Raw genomic sequence first — 16,733 nt, 5'->3', positions numbered from 1 at the left:
ACGCCACTGTTCCATTTATATTTATGAAAAGCAAAGTGTGTACGATATCTGTTTTTTTAAAGTTGCTATTTGGAATTATAATATTCATATTTTTCAGTAGTGTTTTAGTATATTGTGAATGTGATTCCAATCTACAATCCCGAATTTAACTATGTTCGAATTTATGTTTTCAATAACTACGGATATTGAAAAACTATAATATTTTTTTCAAGTTATTCGAATGCATTGGTTGTTATCATTAGCTCTGCGATAAAAAAAATGGTAGAAGGTTTAGACCCATAACCGGAAAACCGTATATAAAATATTATTTGTAAGTTTTTATATTCAAGCAAAAAAACTTGAGTAAGATTGAGTAAGACTGTTTGTTCGTAACAGATATTTAAATGTTATTATAAAATTAAAATGTACATTTAAAATTACAAAATAACATTATGAATTATAATCCACAAAAAATATAGGTTGCACAAACATATTACGGAGATACGTTTTCCTAGAGAATTGTTATTCAGGAGTATTATTTACTTACAACTTCAAGTAATAATTAGAATAATAATTGTAAGTGTTTACGAAATCGCTCAGTTTCAGTTCTACACAATTTCTAAATTGGTAAATGAAATATGCAATTCAATTTTTGGAACTGATTTGAATCAATATCAATATTAAATCTGTTGTAATTTTTAAGTAATGCAGTAATGGATATAACTAGCAATATATTTAAAAGGGAATAAAAAACAATTCAACATGAATTTTACTTACAGTCGGAACATAAAAACCTGTGCTGCAGGAGACAGGCGTTATCAGTTTGCTCTTGGATAAGTTGGGGCAGATAAGCAAATTCTTGCACGCTTCACCGATTCTCGGAGCTTATGAATACTATCTCAGATAAGGATTCTTCAGACTTTTAAATGATTATTCGTCCGCACAGTCTTCAGCAAAAACTGCATGATGACTGTTAAACACGATCTGATACAAACTTCAAGCTTTCAAGTCATGTTCGCACACAATAATAAATTAATTTACTGATTTTAGTATCTTCGAATAACTTTATAACTTCCTTTTGCATTAATTCTTTGGAAAAATCACACGACTTTGTGCAATGTAACTTCACTCTTTAAAAGGGATTCGTAAGATACCAAAAAGGCCCTCGAAAAATTTAGTTCGAATCTCGAACCCGGATCTCTAACTTGCTGGCCAAGCATGTTCCCACTACATCATAGAGCACAAAATACTAGTAGCATACTCGTCCAGTAACTTAGAGACGCGGTTTCGAGTAGCAGTGAAGGAAGTATTTTTTTAAATCAATATTAATTGGCTGAGCGCCAGCGAAGCCTATTACTCGAGCGACTGGAATAATTTCATTTCTGTATGTTTGTCTGTAGACGAAATTGTTCATGAAACTTCATTTCCATATACGAAACTCTGAGTTTGATGATAGTGTGAGTCAATCCATGGGATCTGGTTGAGCGTTAGCGAATATTTTTAAGTTGGTTTTATGAGTAACCATGACGGCAACGAGAATAACAGAATAAATAACTTTAATTAGAATGAGATTTGGACATGCTCGGGTCAATACAAAGTTGTTTGACATCAAACAATATTTCACACCACTTTGTTTAAGTTGTACCCTTGCTGAACGAGAATCCCTTGACCACGTTATTCTACGATGCCCAGCCTACGAGTTTGCGAGAGACCTGCGCTTTAAGATATTAAATAATCTACTAAGATCACATAATATGAATTTGATTGATATATTAAAACTTCATAACATAGAAATATACAAGGAACTCAACCAATTTTTAAAACAAATAAAAAAACACATATAGCTTCAAAGACAGTACACCAACACATATGTCTTCCTGGATATATGTCTCCCTGGAAAAATAAATATTCAATGAAAATCCATAGTAACACAAAATAACATATGTATGGCAGAAGTTTAACCCCCAGAGAACCACGAGGCGTCATGGGAATTCACCCGAGCCTGTTTAATTAAACAAAGAGAGAGAAAAAAAAAACTTTGTAAACCAAGTGAGTGCAATATTACGAGATTTTAACATATGACATATTAACACATGTAGCCTATCTACACCAACTTGAAAAAAAAATAATAGAGTGGAAACGCAATGTTAAACTTCAGTGGCAATATTTGATCTCAATGTGCTTTTGTATAGTACATTCCCTAGTTCATCAGAACTGTATACTGTAATATTATATAATTATGTATTGTTATATAAATTTAAATTATATTTAAAATTTTTATAAATTTACATATTAGATATTTTGATTGAAATGAAATGAAAAACGTCTTTATTAGAGGCGAAGTTAGGACTATAAAGTCCTCTCTACCACTTAACCTCATTGATTGGTGCCTTAAAGATCCCTCCTCCTCCCTTGTTAACTTTCTTATGAGTAGAGAACAGAGTGATTTACTTTAAAGGATGTTTATATAACCAATTGAGGAGTTTTTTAATGTATGAAAATTTTATATTCCCCTCCCCCCCCCCCCCAAAAAAGGGGTAATTTGGTGGTGTAAAATTTTTAAATAGGAACCCCTCCAATTTGACACAGTAACTGGTCTGAATGTGTCTCACACACTAATTGGTAACCAATAAGAGATAACATAGCAAAACAGCTATTGGTATTCCCAGGACTTCCTAATGGACTTCAGTCAGACAAAACAAACCTAATAAATTCTGAAGACATCGTACACAACTTGTTTTCAATAACTATAAATGGAACAGTGGCTTATTGGTATAATTCCGGCTAAAACATACAGAACATATCCATTCAGCTTTAATAGCTGTAGTGTACTAGTGAAGTGCTGTTTTATACTAACAGAAATATCTCAGACATCTGATTTCTCAATTATTTTATTCCTTAAAAAGCAAATAAAAATACCAGGATACAGATAAAATTTATATTTTTAACATTTAGTTGCCTGACGATGGAATCCTCAATTCTAAAAGGCCTCACAAAATTAAATTCATATTGGGAAATGTGTATAATTCATTAGTGGTAATACATGGTTTTTAATGCTTGTTGATTCTTGTAATAATTTGTTTTATGCTTTCGTGTCGTTATTTCCCAAAATAACTAATGAGTGAATGTTTTATCTGTCTTACAATAACTTTAAATGTAACTTACTTATAACTTATAAACTACAGGGGTTTTATAAAACAATTCAAAATTTAATTGACCACCAAATTTTGTACAGTAACATTAGAGACCTCTAGTTTGCGGTATTAATCTTCTTTTTATAATACCTTTAAAATGAGGTGTCACTTGCTAGGGGTTCCTATTATCTCCAAATTCCTTATTTTGGGGGGGTGTCAACAATTTCCGTACAGCATAAAACTCCTTCGGTTGATCACATAAACATCCCCCAAAGTAAATCACTCCATCTCTATTTATAAGAAAGTTCCTGGGGGAGGGAGGCTCTTAAGACACCCGGTATTTAATTTTCATTACAAGTTCTAGCTGTCTACCGTTCTGAATCGTAAATGTTCCATTTCAAAAACTTCCATTAAATTCCATACATGACCTTCACTAGATATGTGAGGAAACATATGCTGCAGATCTTAAAACAACTAAATCAACTTTGGATCTTGCTTATCTTAAGAAACTCAACGCATTTGCAGTACTTATAACATAGTAATCGTGATCACGTTTTCTTTTTATAGAAGTGTGCACCATTTAGGTGCATAATCATTTAACTTTTTAAGATATATTATTTAATATTGAGCAGTATTTTTACATAGTTTTTAGTACATATTGAAGTATTTCTAGTAAGTTTTAAGTATAAACTGAACGTTGGCTGAATGTTAAGTATGTATACATTTATGATACAATGTAATCAAAGACATATATTACAATAGGCTATCTGGCCACTCCTGGTTGAAATATGAACTCCTGGTTTAATTAAAAGTGTCTCCAATCAATCAGGAGTCAGCTGAGAAAGACAGCTCACTTTTTGTCACCGCCCCCTCGTCATCATCGCCCGTCCCTTCTTCTCTGAGTTTTTCCATCCATCTTGACTGCAGGAAACTCTAATTTCCTCCTTGCTGAAAATCACCTTAATTTTTTTCTCCCAAATATGAAGGGGATTTCATTAGTATGGAATAATTTATCATTTAAGCGATTACAAAAGAAATAGAAAATAATATGTAAGATGAGGGTTTTGCTGTGTGAAAACCCTTTTTAGACTTTTCTTCTATAAGTGATTTTCTCAGACTAGCCATAAATACAATTATTATTTTCAATGCGTATCAATATAGCGGAAGACTGTTGTATGAGCTAACTGAAGTAAATCCTATTGAATCATGTGGTTCAATAGCAATTTTCCGAAACAGTGGAAATGTCGCTATAAAACAATTGTTGAGTTAAACGATAAATTGTTTAGCAACTCCAACCAGAGGATTGTCGTGGCCACATCAATATTCAGCAGTGAGACGAGTCTCCGGTAATTGAATGACGTGATCGGTCCGACTGCGATGTAAATGACGGTCCGCCGGGAGACCCGGACAAGGGAGTGTGATTGGGAGGTCGTGGCGCAGACCCGCTCGCCGCACCCGCGGGATCGCGCGGACCGGAAGTTACAATTTAAATAAATTGTGGTTCATCGTACAAATTTTATTTTGCCCCATGCAATAGCTGCCACTTTCAGAAGGGCTGCACAATTCGGGAAATAAACGCCTAAAATTCTATCCCTTCAGAAATACGTGGTCACTTGCATAGGCATATACTTTAGTAGTAGGATAATGCAGGAGTAAACAATATCTGGTACTATATTTCCTTTCTGCTCAGATATAATTGAATTCTTTTTGGTCTGTTACATCTGGTAGAAATCGACTACTACACTATATTGTGAGTACTGCAGCGTCGGACTTACGCAGTGCAAGGATTACAAAAGCAGAGTACATGCTCTACTGGAAATACCAAACTTGAGAGTACATCCTTCAAACTCATCCTTACAAGGTTTCAATTATATATAAAATATTCCTTCCTTATGTCATGACTGATACAAATTTATATATATATATATATATATATATATATATATATATATATATATATAATGCAGCTTCCATATGTTTGTAGCAGCAAAACTTGGAAAGTACCATAAAGATTACCTTGAAATTTTGAAATCACGTTGTATTTCTATCAAAGAGTGTGGTTATTTTAATATTTATACATAGATTTTAGAGTTCTAAACGGAACATTGTCAGTGTTTCGTGAAATAACGATGTACTTAAAGTGCAATAACAACAGTGTTATCAAGGTTTATTCGCTTATAGATGTGTCAGTGACGAATTCAAAGCATTTAGAGTATCCAGGTGACTTATAAAATACTACTATAATCGAGCACTAACATGACTCAATAAGTGGGCAGCGAGCAATGGCAATTGTACAATTAATGGAGTCCCAAAGCAATGCACCAGACGCAAACTGCAAGTATTTTAGGGACGAGAAACCCATCGAGGAGACAGTGGGCTCGTTCTGCATTGATTCGGGATACGAGACTGAGCAGGTCTATTTAAATTTATATTTATATTTATTCTTTCTTCTCTCCAAATGCCAAAAAGACCACTGCGGGCCGCATACCCTTTAAGAAAATTAACCTTATATTATATTATAAATGTGAGAATTTTTACTTTCGCGCTTCTGCCACACAAAAACTATCTATCCAAATTTTGTTGTTACAGTGAAGATATATTTACCTTAAATAGTTCTAATTACATTTTTAATTTAACATAGGGCTCAATCAATCTACTCCATATGTGCTCTCACTACGAATGCTAAAAAGACTCTAACTTTAGGGTTCAGCACAGATTCCTCCCACTGGTCTAAAATGGTTCAAGTGAAACTGAATTCCTCAGAGCTATTTAATAAAACTCCGTAAAATGTTGCAAATAATTCGGTTATTGCGTAAACGTTGGTGTTTTAATTTCCTTTACACTTAATCAATTTATTGTAAAGTGGGCCGGGAGATAGAAGTATCTTTATAAAGACCATCACTTGACTTAGGAGTACTTGGCATTATATTTACAATGGATATGTACATTATATCCCTGTTATTCAGCAAGAAATTATGTATAAGCCACGGGTAACAATAAATTAAGCAAGTACATTAATATCTATTGAATTAAGTACATGTTGCCTTACTATGCATATGTATTCATTATTCTCTTCTTCTTGAGTGATGTAACGAACAACAGCAACCATATGATGTGTTTTATTGTAACCATATGGCTAGCTATTAACAATTACAAAAATATATTAATCAACGTAAACAAAATGTGACACAGCCCAAGTTTCAAATTTTGTACAAGACACTTACACACACACATAAACCATATTTATTAAATTATCTTACACTAATATTCTCTTAAAACAAACGAATTTTTACATTACCTCTCGAAACTAATGTACAAAACACAAACAATGTTTAGATTTTTAAGATTCATTTCCAATATAAAATCATCAACACTGATCATCAGACCACATCAGAGATGTTATTCTGTCCATGGTGAAGAAATCCCGGCCACCCATGCTTGGAATCTGAGCAACGACGGAGGAGATATTTCCTGTTTGGGATCTTACACTGAAGGCTCAGGTATTATCTTGGGTGTATACACTAGTGAAAAGACTTCAAACATAGTATGTCTAACTAAAACCGCAACCGTATTTAACCATAACATAAATGGAAGACTTATAGATGCTTTGAAAGTAACACCTCTTCCTAGGCTAGGGGAGGTCAGAGTGTATCCTAAGTTAGACCCGACATTCGACGTAGTGGCAATTGCCGGTTTAGGGAGAAACGGAGCAGGCTACAACAAACGAGAGGGTAGAGACGAAGCAAAAGAAAATGTAAGAAAAGCTGTCGGTGCCGGAGTGATAAAACTGCAAGCGATGAAAGTCAACAAAATCTACGTAGAAGGATTCGATGATCCAGAGTCGGCGGCCGAAGGTGCTCATTTAGCAGTCTGGCAAAATCACCATCTTCTATCAAACACAAAGAGAAAGGTAAAAATGCCAGATTTGATTTTGTACGGTGACTGTGACATGAAAAAGTGGCGGATTGGTCTGGAAAAGGCGGAGGCTCAAAATTTTGCGAGAAAACTAATGGAAACTCCTGCTAACATGATGACTCCTCGCGCTCTAGCGTACACAATAGTTCAAACTCTTTGCAAAACTAACGTCAACGTCACGTTAAGAAGTGAGCGGTGGCTTCAGGAAAACAACATGAACGCTTTTCTAGAAAATACCAAAGGATCGCCTCAGGGTCCTATTCTGGTCCAATTAAACTACAACGGCTGTGATCCAGGAATCCCTCCAGTGGTTCTGATCGGGAAAGGATTGACTTTCAATTCTGGCGGGCTTTGTCTTAAGAAGTGTGAGGAAATGAAACACATGCGAGGTGACATGGCAGGAGCAGCCGTGATCGTTGCTGCCTTCAAGGCTATGGCCGCCCTCGGACTTCCTATCAACGTCGTAGGACTTCTGGCTATAGGAGAAAACATGCCGGGAGGAACGGCGGGAAGACCGAAGGATATCGTCAAATCTCTCAGCGGTAAGTCCATTCTTGTCTCCCCAAGAGATTTCAGTGGCAACCTAATGTTAGCGGACACTCTTTGTTTCGCCCAGAGCTTCAATCCGAAGTATATAGTAAGCGTTGCAACTTTGACAAAGGAAGTGCGAACAGCATTTGGCCTCTCAGCTTCAGGTTTGTTCACGAAGAACGAGAAACTGTGGCAGCTCCTAAAGATAGCAGCCATTCATAGCGGTGACCGCGTATGGAAGTGTCCGCTATGGCGAATGTACGAGCGGGAAATCAAGGACTTCACGAGCTCTGACCTGTCTACCCTCCAGCGAGATGAATTCTATCCCCGTGGTATCAGCTGCACGACGACCGCATTCCTCAACCAGTTCACCTGTCATAAGAACTGGGCACACATAGACACCTCAGGTACCATGTACGAGGGAGGGAGGACGTCGTACCTGAAGAAAGGGATGTCTGGCCGGCCAACACGAACGTTAATTGAATTTCTAGGACAGATGGCGTACCCACCAGATTTAGAAGACGGAAAAATATCTTCAGACACTGTGAAGCAAGACGCTTGTGGCTAGATCTGCTGAAACTGTTCAAACGCCGTTTTAATACTGTACTCTGTAAGTGTGGTGTTGTCCTATTTTTACTAATAAAATTGCCTATCATGTTTTTTATGAGTGATATTTTTATCAGACTTAAAATTTCTCAGAACTTAGAATCATTAAAGTTTATGAATAATGGATATACAATACAATAATTTAAAGTCGGATTCCCTTGCTAGACAAAGGAACTAGCACAAGGGTCATAGCAGATGCAAGAAGTTTAGTGTACAAATGTATAAAACCTACTCTTGGCGAAAAATACATGTATTTATTCCCTAAGACGTTTAACGTTCTGCGCGGATACGAGCAGACTTACATGTAGAATGAGTGGCTTGCGTAATCTTCTTACCTTCTAAATTCGACTAAACTTTTGAAATATTTACCAATCATTAACCGCGTGACCAAGGGAAATTATATTTTATCATGACTTACGAACCGCTTAAACGAGGTCTAACTGTATTGGCTTGATTAATAGACAACACCGACAGCAATTCTCAAGTTGGCTATGTATTTGTTTTAACTTAATATAATAGCGTAAGTGCTTTCAAGGGGGTTCAAATATCGTAATATTTTAAAGTAATAAATATATTGCTATATTTGCACATACAATCCCCATAAGAAGCATAGTTTTATTTTAACCTGACGGTTTCTTGTAATTACAAAAGTGTTACAACCCTCCAAACAGAAGCAAGTATTAAGATTGTAATGCTACTTTCGTTGCAACTGGAATGTGTATTTTATAACTCTCTAATATTTATTTGGCAAACCTTTGCCCAAAATTCGTTCACGAACTAGAAATTTAAGGATAGTGGTATTTAGCTGATTATTTTAATCAATTATTTTTTCATCACTTCACTGGTAATACTTTTTTATGTGTACTTGATCTTTATATGTATTGTATGTTTCATCCTGCATTGTGTTGTAGCACACATTTCTATTCGCGATTAACATGTTTTTTTTATCAGAGATACCTCTTCCAGAGAATACGGGTAAAATTAAACATTCTATGTCCATTATTAAATTATAATACATATACGTAAACCGTTTTACACTACTAATCGATACCGGTAGCCGAATTAATTCCCTCCCAAGTTCGAATTGAAGCATTATCTAATGTTAAATACGATTTATGCTGTGTGAAAATAAATTTTTTTCACCTAAGTATTGATTATTTAACTTTATTTAATGATATACACCAGGGTGTAGAAGAATGTGATGATTCTGTACAAGTAGAACATAGAACATGTAGTCATTGGCTCTGACAGTGATTTACAATATGTATCTAATATTTGGTTAAATTGGATAAATTTCCTATAATAGTAGCTCAACATTTTACGTCATAAGTATAATTTTCGAAACGCTTATACTGTAAATTTACTATGGTTATTGTTTATGAAATTAAAAATCAAGCACATCATATCAAAATTAGATTAAAGTGTTAATTTTTTGGTTGTATCCTTACTTTCAGAAATTTTGTCTTGAATGATTGTGCTAGGTCCTTATTAATTCACAAAGACTTTAGCATCTTGTACATAACTAAATTCTTACACCAATAAACTTATGTAGTCTGCAGACAAATTGCGACGGTGCAAATATTTAGATTATGTTGTTAACGTTCAACTTCTGTAGGCCACATAATGTTTATAATTTCTTCATTGGTTCTACAAAAATGTTGGAGAAAATAATGCAGCACCAGGTACACAAAAATAAACTGTAAAGGGTCTATCTGATAAAAGGTAGTATGTACGCGAAGATGTTTGCAGAAGCTTGCTTGAGAGAACTGGGAAACTGCAATCGAAGTCCTGGATATTGATCAAAATGACCCGTGTGAAAAACCTCTTGTAAGCAATTAAGTTTGTAATATTGTCAATGTCATGTACAGACTGGAAACTGCATTCTTGTTGGAGATTTGGACAGATGTCTTAGAAAGATCAGAAACCTTAAGCGAAACTCTTTAAAGTGTTGATACGTCAATTGAAAGAGTAAACCGAATCTACGAGACTCTTGTAAAATATATGTTTCTCTTCTCCGCTATTTGTTTGACGTATATGAAAATAAGGCAATGGATGGGTGTGAATGCTGTGAGACATGTTATGATTCTTTAAACATTTGCAGCTGGAGAAAACGCCGTCCAGGAAGAAGGGAAAGGAGATGAAGTTGTCACAGGGAGAAATAAGTTTAAAGTGAAAATATTTTACGTTATTATTGACATTAAAAAAAAATGAACAATAAGGAAGAAAAAATGCATATTCTATAATAGCTCATAGATCTAGCCATTGTATATGATCAATGACTTCTATATGAATTGATCTTCTGACTTCTCAAACAACCACCAATCATTGTAAAACATGCAACAAAACTGCAAAACCATATTGATTTGGAGTCACCAATTGAAAGTGTGTGCGTGCATTTTTTTAAAACAATAATGCCACATGCACGCCTCTTTCTATGAGCAAGTTCCTCAAAGAAGAGGACTTACTTGCAGGATACGTTTCCAAACGTAGATATAGATCTGATAATGTATTTGTGTATTGCGGTTAGCTAGCAACTGCTCCGTAGAAATGTGTTTTCGTCGAAGAAGAGAATTAAGTCACATCAACGTTCTATTCTCAAAGAAGAAATATTGAATTATGAACATTCTAACATTGACGCTGATATATTTAAAGGTGAAGAGATCGCACTTGATTCAATTGAAAATTAAAAGGCTAATGTTCTACATATACGTTTAAAGTAAGATTATATCTTCATTAGTAACACAGCCTGTCCAGTTTTCTCGTAATATAAATTTAAACACTTTATTCTACATAAAAAGTACCTTAATATTTTTTATTGTTATTTAAAAATTAAAAATAAGTTAATTTCTTTTGTTTGTGTTAAAACTATTTTACTTACAAATTTTTAAAGTTGTCTTATACTGAAACTTTTTCACTAATGATTGAAAACTGCAGGTGTTTATATGCTCAAAATATATTACATTACAATGTAGTACATAAAAGGGTATATAATAATATCTTACTATTACTTTATTTGACTTTATATAACATATATCTAGAAAATATATTAATTATCATAAAATTATGTTATAACAACTTAAAACATTATAAAAAGATATTTGGAGCTGTCAAAGTCAACTGTAAATTTAGCCAGGAACTAAATTATTTCCTGAAACGAAATTAGTCATATTCATAAAGAAAACTCATGAAAAATGTGCGTATGATAGAAATATAAAAATCTTTTGTTACGTTGGGACGTTTCCTATTCGTGGAGCGTGCAGGGGTGGCCGTTGGAATCATGCTGCAAAGTCCGCCTCCGGTCATTTCAGACGTAAGCAGATAACGCCGGCTACTTTAGATCAAATAATCCCAATATCTCTCCTAGCTTCTGCAGATGGAAATTGTCGTTGTTTAACGGCAACGCGATACGACATTATTCTAACAACTGAAAACAGGTTGCGGCAACGAGTTATTTCTTCAACTGTTACTACTTTTTGACCAATGCGAAACGGTCGTCCGTCTTATCCATCAGTGGCTATTATTTATACATAATTTTAAATAACAATAAACTATTATTCAAAGTTTTATCATTAAATCTGTTTATTCTCGTTACTATATTTATTTTGAGATGATTAAAAGTATCATTTAGTATAATTATGAAGAAACTTTCAAGAGAATTATTCTCACATTAATCCTAATATTTAATTATATGAATATAATAAATTAAAATTTTTAAGACACAATTTTATTTATTGTACCAAAAAAGCATTGCAAAAATGTAATTGACTGTAGTTTTTATTATATGACTGATTAATTATTCATACAGTAAGTTTATCGCTGAGAATGGTTATACCATTAAAACTATTAATACAGTTTTGTAGTACGTATTAAAATAATTAGTTACCGTAGTAACATATAAAAAACTAATTTCAGTTTTTTAATTGTATAAGTATAAATATTGCACACGTAATAACTGTACTGAACTATTTATTTTTTATATTAAACATAATTGAATAATTTAGTTTGTTTTAACAAATATAAAATTATACTAGTTTTATAAAACCTACAAAGAAACTGCTATTACCAGTTTTTAGATAGATTTCAGGCAATGAAATAAATAATGGTCACACTGCAATTCTGTTGTTCGTTATAACTCCGTTGCTCCAGTAACAGCTAAAGAATTTCGGGTCTGCCGCTTTGGCTGTTTGTAGCTCAAGTTTGCCGGCAACGAAACAAAAGGAATTCATTGCTCGTTGTCATCATGTTTCCAAAAGAACAACAACGCGTGTGTTAGGAGTTTCTCGTAAACACGTTGCTGAGACAACTGTTGTCAACGCGGCAACACCGTATTATTTGTCCTTTTACTGCAGTCGGGTCGCTTGCTGCAATTTAATTCTATATTCCCATTCTGGTTCCAGTAATTTAATAATGAATAGTTTAACATTTACGAGCACTTGATTATACCTGTATCTGAGATGGAATTGCGGTACTTTTTCTAGAGATGTTTATTGCGAGAAGTATGGAGTCGCACTGATGTCGCCACCGAGGCCTGCACATCCTAGCGAGGGGCATTTATGATCGGTATTTTCTGTACCACAAATCATCTAACGTTATCCAAGCACGGCAAAGAACCAATCAGAAATGCCAGGATAACACCGGAAAAAGCGTCCCTCCAGATAGTACCTACATTCAAGCTCAGATCATGTAAGCGCTACCGTACATCAGTCCAGACACCTAAAAATAATATAAATTAATAGTATATTGTCGTTTCCAGTAAAAATGCACACATCTCTATATTAAAGAAAGCAGCGCTTTTACAAAGGAGATAAAAAACGGACATAAGTCAATTATAAAAGCGACCAACAAGCTTAACTAATTTTTTTTTTCAAAATGTGAAAAATGATACAGCAAGTACAATAAATAAGATAAGTTAGGATTAAGTAAGAATGGAAATGGTTTTGATGATTTGGTTTACAGATCACATGCTTTTATCAGTATTTATTGCTTCTACCTACTATTCTCATTACCTTTTGGAGTCTCTATGTCATTCCACTTGGTAAGATGTTGCATATTTTCTTGTGATATTGCCTCCACTCTTCAATCACGGCGTTTTTGTAAGGCAGCCAAGAGAGTTTGAGCTGGTTGTTATATTTTTTTGCAAAGTGTCCATCACATGGTTCTATACGACTGAGATCCAGACTCTTTGGTGGCCATTCAATTGTGTTTACAACCAACCTCACTACGGTAGCCTCGGACAGCTGCAGTGTTATTCGGACGAGCGTTGTCATGCATCAGTTGAAATTGATTAGTACTTCAAAATGAAGCAAATGGAACTGCATGTTTTTCTAACATGTTTTCCACTTACCTTTGTATATTTAAAGCTGGTCTAGAAAGTATTACGAGCTCTGCGCGCGCATCAAAACTACTACCACCCCAAAACCTAACCGAACTTATCCAAACTCACCAAAAGGTATCCTGGGGAAGAAGCAAGTTTGGGACAAATATTTCACCCCGCCTTCTCCAGGTGCGCTGTAGTCCATCTCGATTAGCAAGACTACTTTGGCCTCGTATAAGAACAGAACATTCTTTCAATCATTCATACTCCAGTTGACATGGTTTTGAGCAAATTTAAGTCCTGGCTCTCTATGCCGAGCAGTGAGGCGAGGACCTATAGCAGGTATTCTGTTGCTCAAATCGCGTTCTCTAAGACGTATGCGTAATGTACGACATGAAATGTGCTCGTTACGTACATCTCTGATCAGGCTCTGCAGCTACAAGTAATCGTTCTCCTGCGTAGATGATAAGAAATCGATCATCTGTTCTGCCTGTGACTCTTGCCCTACTCTGACTTCTGTTACCATTTCCAGTTTCTAGAAATCGCCTTGAGCTCTCCCGACCGTTGAATGTAATACTGTACTCCAAATATTCTACTCCCTTTTCTTCACGAGCGCTCCTGTTGAATCAAAATTCTTGCTCTTCGTCAAATGTCAAACGACGGTGAACACCCATGTTAGTCTACATACTGTAGGTACAGCTTATTGAATGCACACATTAATAGAGCTCCTTACTATTCAAGCTTGCTCAAAACAATAAAATATGATGAAAACTGTAAGAGTGGTATTAATTTGGAATTGGGACTTAAGAATAGATATCGAACAGAAAATATGTTAAGGGGGAAGTTTGTTATCACTAGCAGATTATCATCCTACAGAGGATTTTCGTTGTTTAGTGTATAAGTATGTATGGATAGTGACAATAGATCCTACACTATCATCATTGTAAATCATTGGGGTAAATTATTAATAAACAATCCTTTTGTCCAGGATTGTTTATTAATAAGTTGTCAGCTTTAGCGAAGCATATCATTCGGGAGGCTTGTATCGTTTCTCTTCTGCCTGTCTCCCTGTCCACTCTATTTGTCGAAAACCACTTGAAGTTGTGTATAAGCTTCGTTTCTAAGTGAACAATGTCGAGTATCATAATAGTGCATGTTCCTCCATGAGATTTGACAGCGCGTTAGTGGAGTTGAACTGTACGCAAGATATCTCGATAATGGAATTGACATATAAACTTCAAACTCTACATATACTTTTGCATCACTTACTGAGCTGAATAATTCTTATTCTGTCTATTTGTTAGTATGTCTTCCATAGTACATCTTGCGTACAAAATTAACTATTGACTTGAAACTTTGCATGTCTTACTGTTAAGTTACAACTGTTAGCATGTTTTATTCATATTGCTATTTGTATTCATGTTTAATTTCACTCATTGAAAACTGTATTTATGATAAACACAACCTAATTTTTATTAGTCCCTTTAAATTATTAGCACATTTTATGTTGTACGTTTATGATGTATTTCAATTATAATATTCGAACAGTTGGAGCGAAATGTATACAAAGAGAATTATTACTAGTTTTTAATAGTATTAAGAATTTTGAAACTGGCGTCAAGTACCGGAAACTGGAGCTTCCATCCTTTTGGTGAGATATGATGGGTACGTGAGAGTACGTTGAAAAAATCTTTGCACCTTTATAATTTTTTCTTTTCATTAATGGTTTCATTTAAATGGTTAATTTTATACCCCAACAGTTCCAATACTTAGTATAGACATGCAAAAATATTTAATAAAAATTAAAGTAAAATATAGAGTTTGGTTTTGCACTAATATTTTCTTGAAAGTAATTTTACAATTATGGTATTGAACGAGTAGAAACCATACAGTGTGATGAGTCATGAAGTTAATACTAGTGTAATCTTACTATAATTAATTGATTGTTTGTATGTAATTATTTAATTTGTTTCTTAAGGGGTTTCTTAATTTGTTTCCACGCTCAAAACAGCAAAGAAATGTTTTTTTTTCTACATTTATTTATTTTTTACTTTGGTAATTTCTGTACGCAAAAATTTCAGAAGTAGTATGGTCCTACTAAGTTATTTTCATATAGAAAATAAATAATTAAAGCAGTACTGCAATTAAATTTTTGGTGCAATTTATAGCCACAAAGTAAGTGTAATAATATATTTGTTTTATTTTCATGTTACATTTTTGGTAATTGGATCTTAAAAATGTTATTTTTCAATAACATTATTCCTAAAATAATACTTTACGTGAATATAGTACCAATATAAAAAGTGAATCAGAAAAAAAGTATCTTTGAGAACTATTTTAAATATTCTAACTGTTTCTGCTCTAATATTCTGAACAAAAAGTTCTATTGAGTATCAACTGTCAGTTGTAGAATTTTAGGTTATGTTTTACCACACAACAATTGCAATTCATGTTCACAATAATTGTTTACAGTTTATGTGCAGTTTGATTCACTTGTTAAATTTGATCATATATCAAAACTTTGTAAGAACATAGTGTTGTTCATGCCATTGAAACATTTTAGTTAGTGTAATTTATAGTGTATTTATACTTATGTGTTATTATTATATGCCTAGCCTAAATTTTCACATTATCATGGCCCCAGTGAAGCCAAAAGCAAAATCACTAAAACAATCAAGAAGAAGGAAAGTTCAATACGCAATCCCGAAACGTAGGGAAGTATTAGCAGAAAATATAAGTGAATCTAGAACTACTACTCTATGTCCAACAACTCTTATGTTAAAATCTCTTCTCCTAGTAGACTAGGTTACTTAAAGGATTTAGATACATATGCCAATAATAGAAAATCCGATCTCCAATTTTCCGATTCCTCAATCAACGAAGAAGTAGGACTAGGCCTAGCAAGAGACATACCTCCTGAATACCTACTAGTTGATTTTAACTGTTTGATAGCTTTAGTTGAAAATTTAGCTTGTCCTAAGTGCCTAAAAACTGGGCTAGTGTTGCAAGTTAAAAATAAAATCGGTTTTAACTGCAATTTAGTAGTTGTGTGTGAGGAATGCCAGGAAGAAATAGTTATAAAATCAAGTTCTAAAAACTGAGAAACCTGGATATGATGTAAACATAACGTAACATAAACGTGGTTTTACGTCAAATTACGGAGTTGGAATTGTTATCCATATTGATAATAATAATAATAATAACGTCTTTATTTGCAGCGATTTTCAACATTACATTGTTGTTTTTCAAAATAA

At 34.1% G+C, this 16,733-nt stretch overlaps 1 protein-coding gene across 1 annotated transcript; it reads left to right on the top strand.

Annotated features, from left to right (window-relative positions):
- Positions 1 to 6,269: 6,269 nt before the first annotated feature.
- LOC124359529 (cytosol aminopeptidase-like) lies at positions 6,270 to 8,219 on the top strand. The gene has a single exon (XM_046812344.1). The coding sequence runs from the start codon at positions 6,424 to 6,426 to the stop codon at positions 8,125 to 8,127; it is 1,704 nt and encodes a 567-aa protein (XP_046668300.1). The 5' UTR covers positions 6,270 to 6,423; the 3' UTR covers positions 8,128 to 8,219.
- Positions 8,220 to 16,733: the final 8,514 nt, after the last annotated feature.

The sequence above is a fragment of the Homalodisca vitripennis genome, chromosome 1 (assembly GCF_021130785.1).
Source record: "Homalodisca vitripennis isolate AUS2020 chromosome 1, UT_GWSS_2.1, whole genome shotgun sequence".
In the NCBI taxonomy this organism is placed as follows: domain Eukaryota; kingdom Metazoa; phylum Arthropoda; class Insecta; order Hemiptera; family Cicadellidae; genus Homalodisca; species Homalodisca vitripennis.
Note: the sequence above shows the minus strand (reverse complement) of the source record. Positions and strands in the feature narration are given on the sequence as shown.